The sequence below is a fragment of the Xiphophorus hellerii genome, chromosome 4 (assembly GCF_003331165.1).
Source record: "Xiphophorus hellerii strain 12219 chromosome 4, Xiphophorus_hellerii-4.1, whole genome shotgun sequence".
NCBI lineage: Eukaryota > Metazoa > Chordata > Actinopteri > Cyprinodontiformes > Poeciliidae > Xiphophorus > Xiphophorus hellerii.
The window spans coordinates 13,805,785-13,828,131 of NC_045675.1; the positions used below are offsets into that span (position 1 = coordinate 13,805,785).

At 36.1% G+C, this 22,347-nt stretch overlaps 1 protein-coding gene across 4 annotated transcripts in view; it reads left to right on the plus strand.

Annotated features, from left to right (window-relative positions):
- The window catches only part of LOC116718451 (CUB and sushi domain-containing protein 1), a 431,730-nt gene that overhangs the window by 380,992 nt on the left and 28,391 nt on the right, over nt 1-22,347 (plus strand). For all 4 annotated transcript variants that reach the window (XM_032560407.1, XM_032560409.1, XM_032560410.1 and 1 more), the window contains exons 52-62: nt 238-426; nt 693-878; nt 987-1,184; nt 3,969-4,142; nt 5,310-5,483; nt 5,684-5,857; nt 9,171-9,359; nt 12,199-12,375; nt 16,042-16,227; nt 20,518-20,694; nt 21,678-21,857. In XM_032560407.1, the coding sequence (XP_032416298.1) occupies nt 238-426; nt 693-878; nt 987-1,184; nt 3,969-4,142; nt 5,310-5,483; nt 5,684-5,857; nt 9,171-9,359; nt 12,199-12,375; nt 16,042-16,227; nt 20,518-20,694; nt 21,678-21,857 (2,004 nt within the window). The remainder of the gene's footprint in view (nt 1-237; nt 427-692; nt 879-986; nt 1,185-3,968; nt 4,143-5,309; nt 5,484-5,683; nt 5,858-9,170; nt 9,360-12,198; nt 12,376-16,041; nt 16,228-20,517; nt 20,695-21,677; nt 21,858-22,347) is intronic.

Sequence of the window (22,347 nt, forward strand, 5' to 3'; positions counted from 1 at the left end):
AATAATTGCTCTATTATACGGTCTGTCACAGGTTTTTAAGTTCTTGTAAGTTGACTCAAGTCACTGTAATGCTTGCACAGGCAGAGATAATTTATCGTGTTTTTTTTCTCTCAAAATCCCTCTTAAAATTAACAGGCGCTCTTGATAATTATTTTCAGCATCAGGCTGGTAATTGCTTCAATTTCTTGTGAATTCATATCATTTTTCCCATCTGTTTTTCTCGTTCTCCGTTTCAAGCTTCTTATTGCAGCATTAATGATCCTCCATTAAATGGTGGTGTAGTCAACCGAACGAAACTCCATCCAGGTAGCAGACTTCAGTTCTATTGTAACCATGGTTACCGCCTGGTAGGCTTAAGCAACGCCACCTGCAGGCTTGATTCTACTGGGCTTTACCAGTGGGACACACCTGCACCCGTTTGTCAAGGTAGGCAGCCAAAAGATGTTTTTGAATAAAAGTGGCACAATTCTTTTCTAAGACCTTTCATTTTTAAAGATTTAATTTGTATTCTAGTTATCTTGTCAGTTTATCTTGAATAAATATGTTTTATTTGGTATGAATTTTAGTTATTTATGTCTTCTAATGCTCTGCCTTGTACCATTGAGTTGTATTCTCAGTCCTGTTGTACTATTTCAGTGTATTGACGATAAAGGCTTTCTATTCTATTTCTGTTCTATTTTTCCTTTTTGCAGCGGTTTCATGTGGAATACCTCAGACTCCTGCCAACGGCAGCTTCCATGCATACCACTATAATGTTGGTAGCCAGGTCACTTATGAATGTAATTATGGTTACCATCTTGACCCTGGTGCTTCTGTGTCAGCTGTGTGTTTGGAGGATGGCAGCTGGAGTAACACAGGTTCAGTTCCCCGTTGCCTGCGTAAGTGATCCTAACCAGAATTCACCTGTCTATAAAATTATGCTATAATTTCAATCTCTGTTTTCACCTATGAAACATTTCTCTTCTTTTTATCTCCTCCCACTACAGCTGTGCACTGTTCCAGCATTGAAGGCGTCCTGACAGAGCACATGACCTATCGCCTGCTCATTGGTAGGCTGGGTGAGTTTGGTTCCACTGTGATGTTGGAGTGCTCAACAGGCTTTTATTTGGGTGTCGGGCATCGAACTCTCCGCTGCCTCGCCAATGGGACCTGGGAAGGATCGGATGACCCAGCTACGTGCAAGAGTAAGTTTTCAGTCATATTGACTCACTTGTTCATGAGAAAGTATACACACTAGGCCACTTGATTTTGAGATTTTATTTTTGATTGTGACATAGTTAAATATTACAGGACATAGACAGTTGCATGACGTACTTTAAAGTAAAGAAAGATGTATTTTTGTACACATTTTAAATTTAAATGGGTTTCAGGTTTTTGTTTTAATAAAAACAAACAAACAGGTTTACAGATTGCACACTGCTGAAAGTTCCAAGAGAGTTAGGAATCCCAGCAGAGAAGCCATGATTGCACACCATTGCACAATCCTATAGCCATCTAAGAAAAAAAATGGTGACAGCAAAATCTTTAATTTGAGTAAGTGCTTACAAAACTAAAACTTAATTAGTTATGACTAGTAAGAAGAAATGAGACCAAAAAAATGTTGTCTACTGTGACAGATTGCTGGCAATTTGCAAACTTCTCATAGCAAACTGTATTTCCAAAAAGCTTAAATTCAGGCTGCAGTCAGGTAGCTGATGTCACTTCTACTCCCGTTCTGAGGAGCGTTGCTACCCTGATGTGCACAAATTTAAAATGTGCACAGGTGTGTGCCAAGACTCAGTTTCCTCAGGACAACTTTATGGAGAAAATATGTTTTATTAGCAAAGAGTGAATTGATTGTACAAAACGTAGAAGTGAATATACCAAAAACTACCAAAACTACCTAAAGCCTCATTGTTCCACACATCATCAGTCTCGACTTTTCTTTAAGTTTTAATTGTATTAAAGTGTTGCAGCAGTCAGGTAAGTCTGAGGACACTGTGATGTCACTCAAACTCTGTTACCAATGTATGATGGCGGCTGCAGCTAAAACCTGGTCTCGTTCCTTTGGCATAGACACAAAAAGATAGGTTGCTAATATTAGTAGTGATAAATATTATAACGCAACATGTTTTCCTAATATCTGCATGGCCAGATATCATAATCATTGCAGAAACTGTGGGCTATGTTCTGGTGCCTCAGCCATGTTTTGTTCTTTCTCCTGAAACTGAAGATCTTTAAAAGTTTTGTTTATTAATCCTATCGCTAAAAGTGTTTAACTTTTTTATGATAAATCCATCCTAATTTTCTGAACCTCACCCACTTTTCCTGCATAGCTAAGCTTCTGGTAGAAGAATATATGTTGTCCTTTTCTGTGTGACCAATAAGTATACACTCGCAAAATTAGGCAACAAAAAAATTCCTGTAAATGTATTTGTCATATTTGTTAGCTGGTGGTTGCCATCCAACCCCAGTACAGTACAACATAATCTCTGAAAGTTTAAGTAATTAAGATTTTACTAATCTGCTTGCAAAAACAGAGACCCAACTCTGATCTTTTAATGTGAGATGTATTACACAATTTTACTTGGCTATATGGCTCTAAGAAATGGTTTTACATCTTTAAGCCTTGTTTGTACTCTGTACTTAACACATAAAAAACTGTCTATGTGACCTCAGTTAACAAGTTTTATGGTTGAAAAGAGCAGCTGTATGAAAGAAGAGATGAAAAAGAAGCCTTATACATAGAGACACTCAAACAATGATGCAACAACATGAGCAGGCGACATGCAGCACACTGAAAGAATAACACATGAATAAAACTGCATTGCAGTTACTTCCACCACCTGTCATGAATTAGTTATCAAAACAGCAAACCCACCCTGGAACAAGCAGACAGCTGGAAAAATCAGAGAAAGGTATTCTTCTAATAGGGGTACCTTCTGTTATTTTGTCAAAATGTGAGCTTTATGTTTTGGTGTGTTGGAATAACAATGCAGGAATTGTGTTTTTGAAAATAAAAGCTTATCCCAAAAGATAGATGCATTCTATATCAACTTGATAGCCTGTACATGTGTTTTTCTACTTTCTTCTCTACTTCAGCCTTCTGAGATATCAGGGGTATATGTGTTTCCAAATGCCTTAGGATATTAAGCATTGCCTTTTACCTTGGGGCTGTGATAACCGTTTCATGCAGAAGATAGACTGTGATTCCTAAATGTGATTTGCATGTTGGCAACCATCAAAGACGTTTTTTTTCAAATACGAGTAGTATTCTGCAATGTGTCTTTGCTGCTTAGTTCATAAAGAAAAGCTTAGTGAGAACATTGTGACTGCGAAAACTTTCCAATGCAGAATTTCTTAGTGTTGCATAATACATGAATTGCTGATGATAAAGTGAGATGTGATAAAGTGAGAGGAAAAATAGTAAGGGGATTAAATTTGTTTAAGATTAAAACAGTGATTTATTTAGGTCGATTTTAAGTAATCTCTTTGTCTAAGTTGGCTACTAAAGCAGCTTAGGCAGATTTAGGAGAATTCCTAAAAGATGACAATAAGTTTGAAGACTATATTCTTTCTAAATCTGTTATTAATTTACTCCAGATAAGCAACTATGTTGAATAAATTATGGCAAGAGCATTTGAGCTGAGAATCAGAATAGCATTTCCAATTGTTTGGACAAAAAAGAACAAAGGATATAAACAAACCTGATCATTCAGTTCTGTTCAGTATCCAGTGTCTCTTCTCTTGTGGTCTGTTGTACTCCAACCACAAACAGTGTTGAGTGTCTTTAACAAAACAAAAATTTGCACATTTAGAGTTTTCAATGCTCTTTTCAGATTTATGTCACGACTTTGATGGCCAGATATCATGGCCATTGCAGAAACTGACCAAACATCCTTCTGCTCGTTTTGGGGTATCTCAAGGTGTCCCCAGGCCAAAAGGGATATGTAGTCCCTTTAGTGATTTCTGGGTCTTTCCCTTTTCAGTCATCTCTTGTGGGGAGCTTCCTACACCACCCTTTGGTACGAAACTGGGGACACTGACTACATTTGGAGCAACCGCCATCTTTATGTGTAACCATGGGTACACACTAGTTGGATCACATGTGAGAGAATGTGGCGCTGATGGGCTGTGGAGTGGTGCAGAAACTAAATGTTTAGGTAAGATCCATTAAATATTGTTGAGTGTGTATTGTTTTCTGGTTTCTACTTGATCACATTTACATGAAAGCCTGATCAATAAAATCAATATTCTATTGAGTGTGTGCTGTGAATAATTATCAGAAAAGAGAAGAGATATTGGAATTAAACTAATTAATTATTAGTGAGCAGTCAGAAAAATGTCAGAAGTATTATTCTCATTAAATGTTAACTTGGACCATTTTCATCATAGGTCTGTGATCCATAGAGAGGTTTTTTTTTTTGTTTATGCCTTTAACATCTACTATAACCTTACTTACATCATTTTTTAGATGAGACATATTCTAACAGTACAAATGATGGACAATACATTTTGATAGGGTGGATTTTATTCATAGTTACTACAAAGGGCTTTGGTGAGGTTCTTAGCAGATATTAAATTGTGTTAGCTGTAGACTTGGTGTTTTTAAATTACCCTACAAAAGTTTAAAAATTCTGAAAAGATACATATTCAGTATTAATATGACATTATATTTAAATATAGTGAGTGTATATAATATATATATATATTTATATTTAAATATAGTGTATATTTACTGTATATATTTATATTTAAATATAGTGTTAAGATGCACAAGAAAGCACAGACATTGACAGTTTAATTTTATGTGTCTATATTTGTGACAATGGTTAATTGTAAGAAACACATCTTTACTGTAAAATGCAATGTAAAATTTTTTTAAATAGTCTTTATTTAAGACAACCATTTTTTTTTTAATTAAAAGTAGTTTGTTTGTGATCCATCTTTTTAGAAAGGCATCACAGAAAGGTATATTTAATACTGCCAATTTATTCTTGAAATATTTCTCATTCCTCGGGTTAATTAACTCAAAATAGGGGCTTAGTATTTCAAGGTCAGTTTGAAAACACAAAAAGTTCTCATGTTTGTGATTTTCAGAGACCTTTTGTGCAACTGTAATTGCCAAATTCTTGAGCTAAGCTGTTGAAACGCTGACTTGAAAATGCACTAATGAGTTTCAGGCCAAAAAGTTATCCTCAAATATTTGAAGTGTTTTAAAGTTTTACCTTTGTGTGCACCAAGCAAACTTGAGATTTATTAAGTGAAAGTAAGTTGTTTTTTTTTTCTTTTCTTTTTCACTGTGGTATTTCAACGTGTGTCTCCTCCAGCTGGTCACTGCGACTCTCCAGATCCTATAGTCAATGGTCACATTAGCGGAGATGGCTCAAGCTACCGTGACACTGTGGTGTACCAGTGCATGTTGGGATACAGACTAATCGGCACATCAGTCAGAATCTGCCAGCAAGACCATCGGTGGTCCGGAACAACACCTGTCTGTGTCCGTAAGTAAACACATTCTTTTATTACTGTAAGATGTTGATGACTTGCAACTTTCTTAGGAAAAACAAAGAGCTAAATTAGATAAATGCCTCATTTTTTGCATTAAAAAATAAAGCATATGAAAGATGTGAAGTGGAGCATAACAGTGCTTCACTTAATCATCTTTTTTTATTGATTTTCTCGTTTCCTTTGACTTGTTTAGCCATCACTTGTGGTCACCCTGGAAACCCAGCCAATGGGCGAACCAATGGCAGCGAGTTCAACCTCAATGACGTTGTCAACTTCACCTGCAATAAAGGTTACATCCTCAGTGGGAATGCCCGTGCTCAGTGTCGACTCAACGGACAGTGGAGCAACCCCTTACCTGTCTGCAAAGGTCACTTTCACATCTATCACACAGCATTACCCAGCTGTTTGCATCCTAAAATATGTTTTCTTTTTATACCCTTCACAAATTAGGGAGATAGAATGAAAGTTATTTTGTTATTGTTATTGACAATTATATAATGAACATAACAAATCATCAAAAATTTAAATTATTTTATGTATTTATTTGTTTACTTTTAACTTGTGACTGACCCTTTTAAAACATAAAGACCGCTTCTGTATGTAAATAGAAATCCTCCACTACAATGGTTAGATTATACAAGAGCAAACACATATTAAGAGAAGGTTTAATTTTGGATCTAATGTTAGAAGTACAATAAAATTTCTCAATCAGTAAGAATTTTATTGTCTTTAAGCAGGATGGTAACCCCACAATTTGTTCAAAATACTGTATTTATTAACTTGTATCCAAAAAAGAAAAGGCTTTGGAAATTCTAAAAAGAACATCAAAATGTTTTGCTTAGCTTGTATTTTTTGCAACTTTATTCAAACTATGTTTGTCACCAAGTTTAATATAAAAACTGATTAGGTAAAATTCAGCAAACAATTACATATAAGTAGTTTGGTGGAAAGGTTGGAGCAGATGTAAATGAATACAATTTGTAAACATTAAAACACACTCTTTTAAAATCATGGCATATCACTACTTATCAATGGAAAGTTTAGTGGTAAAAAATTTTCTTTACAAAGGTATTTGTAAAGAAATACCTTTGTATTTCTTTACATACAAAGGTATGTAAAGAAATACATACCATTAACCAAGGTTAATGTCTAACCAAGGTTAGACATTAACCTTGGTTAGACCTTGGTTAATGTCTAACCAAGGTCTAACCAATGTCCTTGGTTAGACATTAAGAAGTCTAACCAAGGATTGAGTGCAAATCCTGGGCAGTGTACATGTGTACCTTTTTGTAGGCTGGCAAATTTTATTTTTGTTGTTTTCTGAAATTAATTTAATTGTTTTTATTAGATGTCATCCAAAGCCATCAAACTTTGCAGAAAAGAAAAAGAACTACTAATATTTTTTGAACCTGTTTAATAGATTTTTCACTTTTTTGTTTCATTCATTAATTTGTTTTCTATTACACATTTCATTAAACAGAACATATACATATATACACTCTTAAGCATTTAAAACACTTGATATCACCATGCCTCTTACATGGGCTTCCCATCAAAAGGTTTCTTCTAGCTTGCCATTTTTCATCCTCCGTGAATTTTTTCGCTCTTATTCCCTCTCTGCCTCCTTCCTTTTCTCCCTTTCTCACAGCAGCAGCTGTCAATTATGAGCCCGAAACTTTCTTGCTTCCCATAGGGCGCCAAACACACATACACACTCTTACTCACACACAGCCATCTCCCCCATGGGCTTGGATTTTCAGTGAATGTCAGTCCTCCCCTGTGACATGTGGAAAATCACACTCTACTCCTATTGGACTGGCTTGCACCCAGAGAAGAGTAAGAGTTAAGAACAAAGAGCTCAAGAAAACCAAGCAGGGTGTGACAAAAGAGGAGGTTTAAAGGAACTGCAAGGACAATCTGAATTTGTAACACTTTTTTTTTTTTTAGTCAGCACATTTAAGAAAACAGTGGGAAAGAAGAGGTTGATAGCATTTTCTTTTAATTCTCTGGTAATACCACATAATCGGTTCGCACAGAGAACATAGCACAGTGTGACATAGAAAACAATAGGCAGACACTGCATTGACTGCCTCAAACAGTTGCAGTGAAACGTCAAGGTGTCTGCCATTTCGGGAGGAGAAACAGCAGGCAGGAAACCCTTAAAGTGAATCTGGGAGTTGAGGTTTAAGCCAGGATAAAAGGAGTTTTGCGTTTATGTTTCACAAAGAGATTTTACTTTTAAAACTGCAGGTTTTCTGTATTTGTAATGTTAAATCATTTCTTTTGCGACTTAAAAGTTTGATCACTGAAAAGTGAACATCTTTTAGTGGTTCTCTCGAGAAGACAACCTAAATCCGGGTCAAGTGTTGATTCAGTAGAGAACTGACTACGAAAAGTTATATTATTGAAGATTCATTTGTTATTTTTATAAGTTAATTGCATATGGATGCAAAGCAAATGAAAACATATCATTTAGATTTCCTTTTTTGAAATCTAAAGATAAAAAAAATATTTAAGAACTAAATATGAACATTTAATTTAGGACAAATTAAGTAAATAAGCCCCATTACTAATACAATATTTTTTATTTATTAAAGTTTTTTAAGCACTCAATAAAATTTATATTAGTGTAATAAATCATGTGCACTGTAAGACTAAAAAGAAATTACCTTAAGCTTAAAAATATTTTAAAAATTAAGTAAAAAAATAACATTTGAAAAGAATTCAATATAGCTTATAAAAAATAGCAGAGTTGTTAGATGTTAGTTCCCTCCCACATATATTTTTTAATGGTAATTACAATATTGACCTAAGGTGTCTTGTGTTCTTATGTATATAGAAGACATAGTGCAGTGTGCTTTTAAAAATAGCTCATGGCATATTTGGTACATTTGATGTACAAGTTATTGGTGTACATTTCTAAATTATAATATTTGCTGGCAAAATGCAATGCATTGTAGTTGATTTTTCTATTTCGACATAAAATCTTCTAAAGCTTCAGTCTTTATAATGTAAGTCTTTTAGATGTATCTATATTTTTGTTTTTAATATTAGGAATGCTACACAGAGGAAATGAGTCTAAGACATTAGACAAATTAACAATAGTAGCAATAAAATCTTTAAAACTATTCATTTTAGTTGAGAAAAGGTCACACCATGAACCGTCTGTTGTATACTCACAAACTGGTGAGAAAGGCCAGAAACATGATGTCCTGCTGGGATTGTGGTTCAGTCTGAGCCAAAGTTGTTTGGAGTAAATTGGCAAAAGAATCAGGCATGCAGGACAGGAAAACTCACAATGAGCAACAACAGAGGAGAAGCAGTAACAAAAAGGGTTAGAGGTGAACTATGTGGTGGTTGCTCCACTCTACATAAAAATATAATACAGCAGTGTGGAAAAAAGTGTTTGCCCTCTTCCTCATTTCCTTTTTTTTTTTTGTATTTTTGTCACATCAGTGTTTCAGACCAATTAAATATTAGTCAAAGCCAAGACAAGAAAACACAAATGCATTTTTTAAATGGAACTGCTTATTAGTAAGTGAGAAACAAATTCAAACCTACATTGCCCTTTGAAAAAGTGATGACTCCCTAGTTTGCACCCTTTCAGGTATTAACATGTAATGAATAATTTCTGTGCATAAAAAATGTAGTCTGAATGAGAACTGTTTTGTCTTGTGTAGTGGTGAACTGTTCGGACCCTGGCCATGTGGAGAACGGTGTGCGCCAGTCCGGTCTGCGTTACCCAGAAATTTTCAGCTATGGCGTAACCGTGGTGATCCACTGCAAGAGAGGCTATTACCTTCTGGGCTCTGCAATCCTCACGTGTCAACACAACGGGCTGTGGGACCGACCAACACCTCGTTGCTTAGGTATGACCAAAATAAAACAAAAACTGGTGACTGTTGAATCAAAGGGTCAGTTGAGCCACCCCCTGTAGCTTGGAAGTTGTAAAAAGCATTTTATCATGTGATCAAATGAGATGGTACAATTTTTTGAAGTCTGTAGATAATGTTTTATTTCTTAAGAAACTTTTTTCACTTTTAAAAGTCAATATAGTCTGTCATAAGTTTCATAAGAATTGTAGTTAGACCATGATACATATTTTAAAATTTGTTTATCTATCTCTTGTGCTATGTGTGAGCTACAACATGAGGTCATAAACTGAATATAAAAGTCTAGCATTTTAACTGTGGGCACAAATAAAGTTGAAATGGTAGCTTTGGGGTAAGTTGAGCCTCTGCCACACTGTGGAGTCTCAGCTTGCCAAGGACTCAGTTTTAGTACTTTCTTTCCAAATGTTATGTTTGCTTCCCATGCCCACTAAAAAGATTCAATTTTTTGTTTTTGTTTTACTAAACAGTTGTTTAGTTGTAGCAACAACAAAAAGTTATTGTGTCTGATGAACTGTGGATGACAAATAGAGTGAACTGGATGGGAAAAAATTGCTTATTTAGGGTAGAAGGAGGTGAGTGAGGGATAGGGTTGAATGGGGTGTGAGAATTTTTCTGTGATTTTTAAATGATCTGGACATGAAAACATTACAAGTTTTCCTTCTGATGTTTTTGCTCACATCTTTTAAACTATATGTGTAAAGCTGTTCTGATCTGTCTCTTTGAATTTATATTACATATAGGGTCACTTTTATTTAGATTTCAAAACATCCAAGTAATACAATATAGATTATGCCTTGCTCACATATATTAGAATAGGAGTTCTGCAAAGTTATAACCATTTTTTACTGATATTGGTAGGGTCAGCAAATTGCATGTAAAAGTAGTGCATTATGGCGAAGTATGGCCTTTCTGGATACCATAAACATCCACATACAGCATAGCTACAAATGGAAAAGTTGTATTAGGGCTACTACAAATAGTTCAGTCACACTAAGAAGTGGATAGTTTGTACTATGCTTTACTAATTCAGCAAAGCCTTCTTCCAGATGTAGGAAGCAAAAGTAAAGCCTTTGGAAGATGCAAAAATTTCCCCTAATGGCTTCAATGAAAGTTCTTAATACAATCTCTTCAGAATACAAATTCTTAATGTAGATTTAGGAAAAGGTTGAAGTCACAAAATGTTCAAAAACTTAACATTCTGGTGGGTAATTAAGGTTGCGTGTACAAAATGCCTCAGTCCTACATTTTTTAATTAGCTTTTGTTTGTCTTTTTGTTTTGCTTTGAATCCTGTGTTGAATAATTAAGTACTTTGGTTCACAAAAGTAGAGTTTTTTTCATTTCTTATAGATATAGAAATTTCTTACTACAGTCAAACACATTTGTCACATAGAAATTTTTAAGAAAACAACCTTTTTGCCCCTGAATCTCAAGAGAAATGCCTTTTTGAAAACCAGGACTGGTGTCCTTTCTTCTTCTTGGATGGATCAGTGACACATGAGACTGTAACAAGTCTCAAGTGTGATTGTCTGTACAACACCTTAGCCTGAAGCTTCCCTACAGTCCATTTGAACTGAAAAGGGTTTCAGAAAGGAGATAAAACAAATAAAGAATCAAAGAAAAAAGCAAAGTTACCCTGCTTTCAAGCACTTCAATCATCTGCACTATTGCATTTGAGAAGCACTTACTTCTTTCTGTGGAAGCAATAAGATCATGGTGTGTTAGAGCTTTTCACACACTGTCTCTCCGCCTTGCTTAGGTCTTTAGATTTTTACTTACATAAAACATGGCATGACACATCAGACCAGTCCTAAAAAGAACATGGTGCATAAAATGCATTGTTGCTCATTAAAGCCGTGTCATTTATAATGAAATTACTCTCATATTTACCTTAAAAAGTAAATATGAGAGGAGAATATTAAGGAATTCTTCAAAAACATGTCTTAAAAATAGCATCACAGCCAGGTAAATCTTTTTTATTAATATTTGGCAAAAAAAAGTAATACAAGGAGTGAAATGGCTTGAAGAGCCACCAAGATGACTCCAAGGAGCGAATGAGAAACTGAGAGGAAAAAAGAAGGTTCAAGTGAGAAAGGGAAGCAATCATAAAAAGGCAATAGAAGAAAAAGGCTTAAAGGTTTTTGCATAACTGTGTGTATGAGTGTGTAGGGGTGTACATAAAAAACTGAGCATGTTTCTCTTAAGGCAATAGATGTTCTTGTTAGGAACCTACTATGGCTGATAGAAACATCAAGATTAAACCAGAGAGGGATAGAACCAGACTGATTCAAAGATGAAGGGAGAAGCACAAAGAGGTGAGCAGAAGTGCAGGAGAAGACAACGTCAAAAGAGAGGTAGAGATGAGGAATCTGGCAGAAATGGAAAAAGTAGGGGACGTATTTGTGCATCGGGCATCACATTCGAGAAAAAAGGTCTTATCGGAAAATTACTGGCTGATTGGAGATCACCAGGGACCAAGAAAAAGGGAAGAGTAGAGAAGGTTTTATGAGCACAAACCTCGTCACTGCACTCTTTCTAGCTGATTTTCGTTTCATATCAGTTTTCAACTCAAGACAAATGTCTGCCTTTCTATAGCCGTGTGTATGCTTTCACTCATAAACACATACATTATCAACAAACACCTGAGGTAATGCCTCACTTTTTCTTCCCGTCACCCTCTCTCCTTCACCGTCTGCAGAACCCCAGCTGCACTGCCTAATGCAGTTATGTATCTGGAATCTATAACTGGATTTACTCACAAACTCTAACCCCACCCCTGGTCTGTCTCCTTTCTCTTCCAAATTCTCATCTCTATAGCTATTTCCTGTGGCGATCCCGGTGTGCCACCTAATGCAGTAGTCTCGGGAACCCACAGCTGGACATACGGTTCTGTTCTGCAGTACTCCTGTTTGCCTGGCGGGGTTCTAGTGGGAAATTCTACTCGCAACTGCCAAGAAGATGGCACATGGAGCGGGGCACCGCCCTACTGCACAGGTAGGCAAACTATGTTTAAGGCTGTAAACAATCACAGCTTAAAATGTACACATTTGCACAACTTAATGCTTAGAAATTGTTCACTAAAATCAGATGTATCAGTTAAAATGATCAACAATAGATGTACTGTATCTAGTTTTGTTTAAAGTATTCTACGTAAGCATGTAGTTTATTTTCTTATAGATTGCAAAACCTACATAGATGGTTAATTAAACTCTACCTTCAATAGTTATTCGCATTTCTGGTGAAAATGTATAAAAACATAAAATGAAGTTATAGTTTTAATGTAAATTGATAAGAAGCAATGCAACATTAAGAATTTTTTTTTTTTAAACAAAATGACTGCCATACTTATTGACACCCTTTACAGATGTAAATTGAATGCATGCAAGTACAGCTTTTATTTTTATTTTTTATTTATTTATTTTAAATTAGACCCAATTTTTTAGGTTAATAGTAGGGTCAGGATCTTTTAATTTAATTATACCTTTCTACAATTTCTTATTTTTCTTAAATTGAAATATGATTTTACAAAGATGTACTGTATATTTATTTTGGTTAACTTGGGCAAGAGAACATGCCATTCAAGTAAAGTAGATATATGTTGTATATCTAGAATCAGAGAAATATTTTAAAGAAGTAAAGCAACTTGATATGTGATAAATGTGTGGTTGGTGTTGGGCATAAACACGCAGATTTTGCTAAATGTCTAATCATTTTTGCTAAATGTCTAATCAATTTTTTTGTTTTAGATAATACATCAGCAGTACAGATTTCATATAGAACCTATTTTTACCAGGGTTGCTGTGAGGATTCTTAGTCACCTTAAATCTAAACCAGTCCAAATAGTATTAATGGAGCAAAGTCACTGGTTTTCTTTCATTTCAAAAACAGTCTCCTTTCAGGTGCAAGCAGGGACTGTGGTTAAACTGACAGAGTGGAAATAATAGCAGAACCACATGCAAAGTGTTTTGCACTTCATTTTGAACAGTAAATATTAAAGAAACTTAGTTTAATTTTTGTTTGCTTCTGCAAAAAGAGAGAGACACTAAGGAGGGATTTGTGGCTTCCAGCCAACTATCAAGAGAGACCCTTTTTTCCATAATCATGAAAATGTCTGCAGTTATCATGCTCAGTTGTGTGGTAGTCATCAGTTATTTCTACTTGTACTGAAGTGGGACTTCACTTGTTAGGGAGTACTTTTAAACTGCAGTGTTGTCATTTTTTGACTGAGCTAAAGAGCCGTAAATCCTTCTACTACAGGTTAGCTCACTTTATCAAAAGCGATGATGATGAAATTAGATTACCTTTACTTCTACACTAATCACTGCTCATTATGGCTAAACATTAGTCTTTCCCCTGCAGATTAATAGCAGTGAGCACTAACTCGTAGCACATGAGTGTGTCCCAGGAGAAGATTTTGAATTTTCCACAATTTGGGACATAAATTACACACCTGAGGAGACATCATAATTTGAAATCAGTTAATCAGTTTAATAGCTGATAAACTGCATCAAGCTGTTTATAACCTTGATTATAATTACCTACCCCTTGCTTATCAAAAACAAACCACCCCATGACCACACTGCCCTTTTTTGCACATGTTTATTTTCTAACTGTATAAAATAGACTCAAAGTGAAGTCATTATTCAAGATCTTTCCTAAATAACATTATTCCAGTCATTTTGTAGCGACTTGTGGAATCCATCTTAAGAAGGTGGTTTACACTGAACATTCACTTTAGGCAAGGCAACTTTATTTATATAGCACCTTTCAGCCAAAGGCAATTCAAAGTGCTTGTACAAGAAAGTTAAAAAACAACATATAACAAGAAGATAGTAATAATAATAATAAAAATCAAGCAGATTAAAAATAGGCAAAGTAAACATTAAAAATTTTAAATATAGTGAATGAATAGAATTTAAAAAATTAAGAATAGGCAACTTCAAATAAGAAGGTTATTTTGAACTTTAGCTCAATTGCTTGAGCTACAGGATACTGTGACTACAACAGCCTTAGTCTCACCTCAAATGTTTGACACCTTCATATTTTTTTAAAAATGTGTAACATAGAATCAAGGCAGTTCTGAAGAGAAAATGGGGTCTAACCGAGTACTTACAAGGTCTACATAATAGACTTAAAGTGGTTGCTGAGTGTGTCCGCAAAATGTGACCTTGCACTGAGCAACTATCTCTGTGACAGTCTGCTTGTGTCTTATAAAAATTCCCCCCACTTGTGATAAGATTCTCGCTGGTTAGAAAAGACAGCAGCATGAACTCTGAGAGTCTTCTGTTTCTCCGGGTGACTGTCTCCAATGCTATTCTTGACTGTGTGCTGGTTGGCTAATGTTGCGCATCTGAGAATAAGTCGGTGAAGTTATTCTTGTTTCCTGTGCAGGATGTAAGTGATGCTTTGCAGTAGGCTTACACAGACACAGACCCCATATTAACAAAAATATGATCATTTTGAACCTCATCAACTATTGTCTCAGTAGTTGAAATGCAATGAGCTGCCTGTGATGGCCTGAAAACAGAGCGATAAGCAGGGAAGATTTCAACCTGCAGCTAAAAACTTGATTGAGATTCAAGACTCTGCATTCAGAGGTGCATGCTGTTAAACTGACAATTCCTACCAAGTTTGAGCTGCTAAAGTTGTGACGCGCTAAACAGATCTTTAGAAAAGTTTATGATGGCATAAAAACAACAATTACAGTTGTTTGCATGTCTGGGTATATATGCATGTATTTGTGTGTCATTATATCAAACAGAAGAAAACTGTTTAGGAACTAATCAGGCTAACAAACATGAACATTTTTGATACATAATGGTTTTAAGCGAAAACATTTTGCCTTTCTACTGACCATAAGTCACACTGTTTTCATAGTTTGGCTGGTCTTGTGACTCATACTCAGGTGTGACATATATGTTTTTTTCATCTTCATGACACAAATTTTTTTTTGCTGTTGCTATAAATTTTAATTCATACTACAATCGTAAACCAAGAATTAAGTATTGGCGTTTGCCTTGGAATGTGCTTCTAGGAGAGGCAGGATTACGTCTCCATGCCCTGGTAGTTGCGAAGAAAATGAATAAAAAGGACTTTGTAGGGTGGCTTTTTTTGTGTTACCGCTTCATGCAATGCAACCGCCTCTATCACCCAATATTTACACTGCATGCGTCTCCGCTCCTCTCCACCGGCGAAGTACACAGTGGATAAGAGTCGTTCCCAACTTTGATTTAGAGCAGGAACATCGGTGTGTCAGAAACTGCCAGCAGACTTCCAACCCATGGTCGTCAGTTTCTGTGAGTTTGTTGTAAAGCAGGAAACTGAACATGTGTCACCAGATCATATTATTAACATGGACAAGATTCCCCTCACGTTTGACAATCTCTAAATAAATGCTAGTTATACTCCAGAGAGACTTAAAGTCAGGAATATACAGTATTAAGATTCTTAAAATTTCTAATTGCATCAAACAATAAATATCATGTTACTCTTGGTCTTTCTTCACATGAAATGTATTAAGTAAATTTAAATTGTGTAAGTGAACTGATTTGTTGGTTATATCTTATAGTTCCACTGCAAAGAAGAACTACATTTCTTCACCTAAACATGAGCGTTGTTATGCTTTCTAAATTTAATTGACCATTTCTCCTTTCCCTATAGGAGCTAGTCCTGGATTGTGCGGAGACCCTGGGATCCCGCCACATGGCACCAGACTGGGAGGGGAAGAATTTAAGACCAAGAGCCTTCTGCGTTTTAGCTGCGAGGCCGGATATAATCTGATTGGCTCAGCTGAGAGGACCTGTCTTCACAACAGCAGCTGGAGTGGTACACAGCCCGTGTGTCAAGGTAGGAAGTGGAGCACTGACCATTTGTTTGAATTCTGTTATCTAATAATCTGGTTCTGTAACGATCAGGAAGCTGTTATAAAGCTGCACTGTACCTCAAAGATCATATAGCTTACAGAATACCAGTATGTTTCTGTCACAGCACTAGGTTTTATTTCTACTGAAAATCGATGAAGTGATTCTTCTGTGGAACAAATCAGATATTTATGTACCTTTGTAAACAATAATCTACATGTGCAAAGCCTTTTTAAATTTGTTTCATTATAAAATCCGGCTGCCTGATTTATACCAGGCCCTGTGATGTGACAACATAGCATATTGAGAACTGTCTGTCTTGTTGAGACATTTCGATAGCAACCTATTCCTGGCTCATTACCTTTGGGTCCCAACCCAGTTTCTTTAAAACATTACAGCTGAAATGAAATATGCTATAAAATGAGTCTTTCCACATTTTGCAAAAACCTATAATGCATTTGTGGATGTGGACTTTTCACCATGCACTGGAAAAATATAAATCAGCTGAGGCCCAGGAGTTGTTGAGCATTGACTCTTTTTCTGCACATAAAGCAGCATCAGGCACACAACTGACAGTAAGAAACTGATCCTTTATCAAACAAACAGGCTTCGTGCTACATACTATATATTTTCTATAATGTGAAGAAGCTTGCTCATTGTTCATTCTTGCAAGCCGTGACAGAGATAGAGTATTCATGAAATGAAGCCCTGTAGACATGAGTTATGAATGTGTTGAATCTGAGCTTCTTCAATTTTCTCCCCGGTTCAGGATCATATTTTCACTGCAGATACATATCTCTAAATTAGAATAACATTGAAAAGTAAATCTATTTGAGTGATTAAATTCAAAAAGTTAAAATTATATAGCTTCATTACACACAGAGTGATATATTTCAAGGTTTTTATGCAATTAAGTTTGATAATTATGGCTTACAGCTAATTCAAACATTAAATTTCTCAAAAAGTTAGAATATTACATGTGACTGGTTTGTAATACAGAGGAGATATGTCTATGTACTGCACAGTATGTACAGTCGATACTTGGCCTCCGGCTCCTTTGACATGTATTACCATCTACTTTATAGAGTCAAACATGGAGAACCAACATCTGGTTTTATCAGATCTGAATCCAGAGAAACCCCAACTAGGTTACAAATTTGTATCCTTACTAAACATGGGGTACCAATATGTAGTTCTATACCTTTTTGTAAACTTTTTATGCTTTTATTTTTCTCTTTTGTTATTATGTTTGTATTTCCTCTAACTCGTGTAAAGCACTTTGAATTGCCTTGTTGCTGAAAATTTGCTATATAAATAAAATTACCTTACCTTATCAGTGCATGGTAACAATTAACTTAGCCTTTGGGTCTCCTGCATTGTTGCATCTGTTGTCTCTCATCTTCTTCTTGACAATACCCTTCAGAGTCAAAAATTCATAACCAACTCTCTCAAGCACAGTTTTTCATTGTGGACAATGCTGTTCACAATAAAAAAAGAAAGTGCTGAAAGATTAACAGGAAGTGCTGGTTATAAAATTTTGAATGTTCCCCAGAACCTTGCCCCCATTAAGTCTCATTGACTTTGGAGTTATGTGCACTGAAATATTTCTTTGAATATCTCATAGATTCTCTTTTGGGTTTTGTTCAGGGGAATTTGGTAGTCAATCAAGCACTACCAAAACAGTCAAGTACTCTTGGTACTCTCTTGGCCAAGAGTACCAAGAGTTGGTACTCTTGGCAGTTTGGGTAGGTGCCAAGTCAGAGTGGGAAATAAAGGTTTGTCTGTAAAGGAAAGGATAAAATGTCTTGGTAGATGATTCTTACTAATCATTTACCTAAAATGTCTAAAAATTGTCTTGGTAAATGACTGTAGCGACTTTGGACTTGATAAAACACAATTGACTAATACCAACAGATGGCAGATGTTAGCTGTGTTTCACATCATAATCCCCAAATCATCACTGACTGTGGAAATTTCACACTGGACTACATGCCACTTAGCTTCTGTGCCTTCTCACTCTTTTTCCAAACCACAGGACAAGAGTATTTCTTCTTTATTGTCATATCTCTTCTTTACTTAATCTTATTTGTTTCCCATTGTCCAAGTAACACACAGTTAAGTTTTCTATTATTCAGGAGTGACTTAAGATAAGTACCGTAATGCAACAGTTGTATATCCCAAACACATCTGTGTGTTGTAGCACTTGAAGCACCGATTCCTGCTGCAGTCAATGTCCTGTTAATCTCTCTTTTGAGTGGGATTTGCTTCGCAGGTTTTACAAGACTACAAGTGCTCCTATTTGTCTGCTGTTGATTATGATGCACTTGGAAATGTAGTCAAAGAAGCTATTAAACATTTTCCCTTAAAAAAAGAATTTATAAATTTAAAGCCAAAGTAGCTTCTACAAAACAGAAGGAAAAATAAAAGGAAATGTGATGTGATGTGCTGTATTATTCTCACAAGCTCAAAAACAAAACTGAGTGGAAAAATTCATTAAGTTTGTGAAATTTGATACAAAATTGAGATATAAAATCTATTATCTGTCTCTCTGAAATGAATCTTGTGCGTCACTTTTCTAATAAAGTTCAGTCTTTATAGTAGCAGTTTTTGAAGGCACTCTGTGGGCAGATGGGAATTTACGGGAAATTAAAGAAGGTCTCTGTAGCGCTATAGACTCACTGGAAACCTCACACTGTTCCCCAAAATATTGCAGCTGAATAAAGCACATAATCTCCAGTGTGTCTGAGTGCTGGTGTTAGATAATGGAGTTTTTGGAAGGGTGAGTCATACAGTATCGGTGTCCACTTGAGCATTGTTAAAGGCCTGTAAAAAATAATTACCAGAATGCTAAAAGTCAGCCTTAACAACTTAAGGGCTTTCTGATATAGCTGAGCAAAGACATCAATTTGCTCTGATATAAACATCAGTTTAAAAAGTAGTAGGTTTTGTTTGCTGTGTTTATCACACTGCTTGACTTCATAAAGGTCAATATTGTTCACCTGTTGATTAATTGCACTCCAAAAGAGTCTTGTCAACCCTGAAATTATTGCTGCTTTGAAAATCCAAACTTTAATGCAGAAATGTAATGTAATTTTTCTTCATGTCAGAAATCAATATGTTTGGGTTGTAGTTTCTTATGGCAAGGAAAAAGCTATAAGGCACAAACTGTACATGTAACTTTTTTTTCCTTTTTTTGTAAGAAAGTCTGAACTCTATTAAATTGATTACACATACTAAAAATCCAACAGAAACATGCACACACCTTGGAGATGCACGTCTGTTTGCCTTTGCCAGGGCCCGTGTTTGTGTAAGGCTAATTATTTATGTCTGTCTACATTTGTTTTTCATTAGGCTAATAGTGGTTAAAAGTTGATTCAGAAACGGTGAGATTTCCATCACCAGGACACGAGTAAACAAAAATCCATAGACACAAATACGTACACATCCACAGACTGCTGCTACGGCACACATTCTTAACACTCCTAGCTGAAAACAGCAAAAATTTACTCTTGCACCAAGCTTTAAAAGGGTCCTAACAAATGAATCCAATCAATAGGTGGTTGATTGTTAAGGGCTGTCAGCTGTCATGATCTTATTAGTGAAATGCGCTGTGGGTGGTTGCTAATTCCTCCTGGTTCAGTTAATGTGCTTTGCCAGCAAACTAAAGTTCAATGAATCAGTAGTTCAGACCTTTCCTGTCTGCATTTAGTGCCCTTCCTGACAGTTTTGTAATGCAATCCGTAGACCAGTTGTGATCAAAAATTTAAAAGGCCTTTGCCATATCCCTCTCTGTCCACAAGGTCTAAATAATGAACCAACTCTACAACCCGGCAGCGTGAGCAATGCTTCCTTTGTTTTTTTGTGTATAAATGTTAAAGCTCATGAATCTTTTGCCCGACAATCTGATTTTTTTTTTCAGCAGACAGAACCAGGCAACACTTGGCCTTGGTGTTTTTTAATGCTTTAAGCAGCAGCCCTTTGGTAGATGATGCTGATTTATTCGAAGCTTCCAGTTAGTCTTAAGTGCACAAATGTAACCCAGAGCATCTGCCACTCAGTGTTGGGAATTAGGCCAACGACCTTTATTCATCAATCAGCCTCACTAACTAAAGGATGCATTTTAGGTTATTTCCAGCTGTCTCCAGTGATAATCACATTATTGCAGCCCAGAGCTGATCAGCACTGATTGACAGGAAGACACTAACAGCTCGCTTTGCAGTTATTTCCTCCATTAATCAGTGCTGACGGGTATGTTTTTTTTCTCATCAATCCTCAGCTGTTTCTTGTGGTAACCCTGGCACCCCTGCCCATGGAAGAATTGTGTTCAGCGACGGCATCACCTTTGGCAGCTCAGTGGCTTACTCGTGTTGGGAAGGGTTTAAAACATCTGGATTGACCACCAGACACTGCACAACAAATGGCACATGGACTGGTCAGGCCCCAGATTGCACTGGTAAGGATGATTATATCTATGCAGTTTGTATTTTGAACACTGTTAGTGTAGCAGGGTTGCAGTCATAATATCAGTGATGCATTGAGGATAAGAAGTTTAGTTTAGATTGGTATCCATCACCAGTCCAGGATGTTATATGTAGGTAAGTGTAAGTACCGTATTGCACGTACTTACACTTACCTAAGTGTAAGTGTAAATTAAAATTTTTTAATTTAAAAAATTAAAATATTTTAATTTGGCTAGTTTAACAGAAAACAAACATTTAGGAAACAGGAGTAAAAATGCATAGTTTAAAAAAAAGCAGGATCCTGCACCTCGGAGTGAAAGGATTCTGCATGGTTGGGCTGAATTGCTGAAATTGGTTTTCACTGTCGCAGTTGCGTGACAAAATACATGTCCACTTCATGTCATCTTCCCATTCTTATTACAACCCCTCTGAGGAATATTTTGCCTCACTCTGTATGCAAAACTATTATGTGATTGGTCTGAATTTTGTTTATTTGAAAAATGGCCTCAACTACTTTTTCACGCACAAAGTAGGATGGATAGTGTTGAGGAGCAATTCTCCGAGGCTAAGAGGAAGTACATATTATATGTAATTTTTCTCCTCCTCTGAACTTGTAAGTTGCCATGATTGCTGTGTTTACTATATTGCTGTAAACCACACATATGTCAAAACAACATGATGCATACTGCAATGGGAGGGATTTCACCAGACGTTGGTTCGGTGTGTCTTGAAGGTTGTGTGAAAACGATTTGACTTCGGTCTGACCATGCTGGGCCCTTTAAACAATGGTGACTAAGAAACATTTGTTTTTCTAACTGTGACAGAGAGCTCTGTAAATAATCCTGTAACTCTTTAAAGAGAATTGAATAAATTAACATGTCTAAAAAAACAGATAAAACCCTTTCCATATTGCTGTAGCTAAGAATATTTTTTTTCTGGCTTGAGAAAAACTTTATTTCTCTAATTCTCCTTTCAGTGATCAGTTGTGGCGACCCTGGGCCCATCGCCAATGGCATCTATTTGGGAAGAGAATTTACCTTCAACCATACTGTGGCCTACCGCTGTAACCCTGGCCACCTGATGGAACCAGCTGGACGCAATGTTCTGAGCTGCACTAAAGATGGAACCTGGAACCAAACCAAACCCAGTTGCAGAGGTATCAGAAAGCAACATAAGTGGCAGATTTACTATCCGTAGGCAGTTTACCATCTGGTCGTGTTTCAGAAATGGCACCTCTGGGAGTGTCCAGCTTTTTGTATGAGATACCTTAACTGTTCTGATCTGCAAGTGCAAGCATAATTGGCTCATTTCAAGAGTGAGTCAAAAGCCTATGAGGGGCAGCACAGATTAGTGCAGTCACAAACAGGTAGGCCTGTTGATCCCCATAGTCCAGTCATTTATACTACATTAGTTAGACAGCAAAGCTGTGTTTCTTGGAGCATAAGACAGGCACAGCAAAAACTTTAGGATCTCAAAGTTTTTTCATCACACAACAAGATTGCATATATAGTGAGATTAGGATTGAATAAATAAAAGTAAGTTTTTGTAAATTAAAAAAAAATATCTTTACAATCACTACTGAGATGACACTACTGCTTTTAAGTAATTTGTACATCACCAAGTATAAAAATGAAAAATTGCATCAA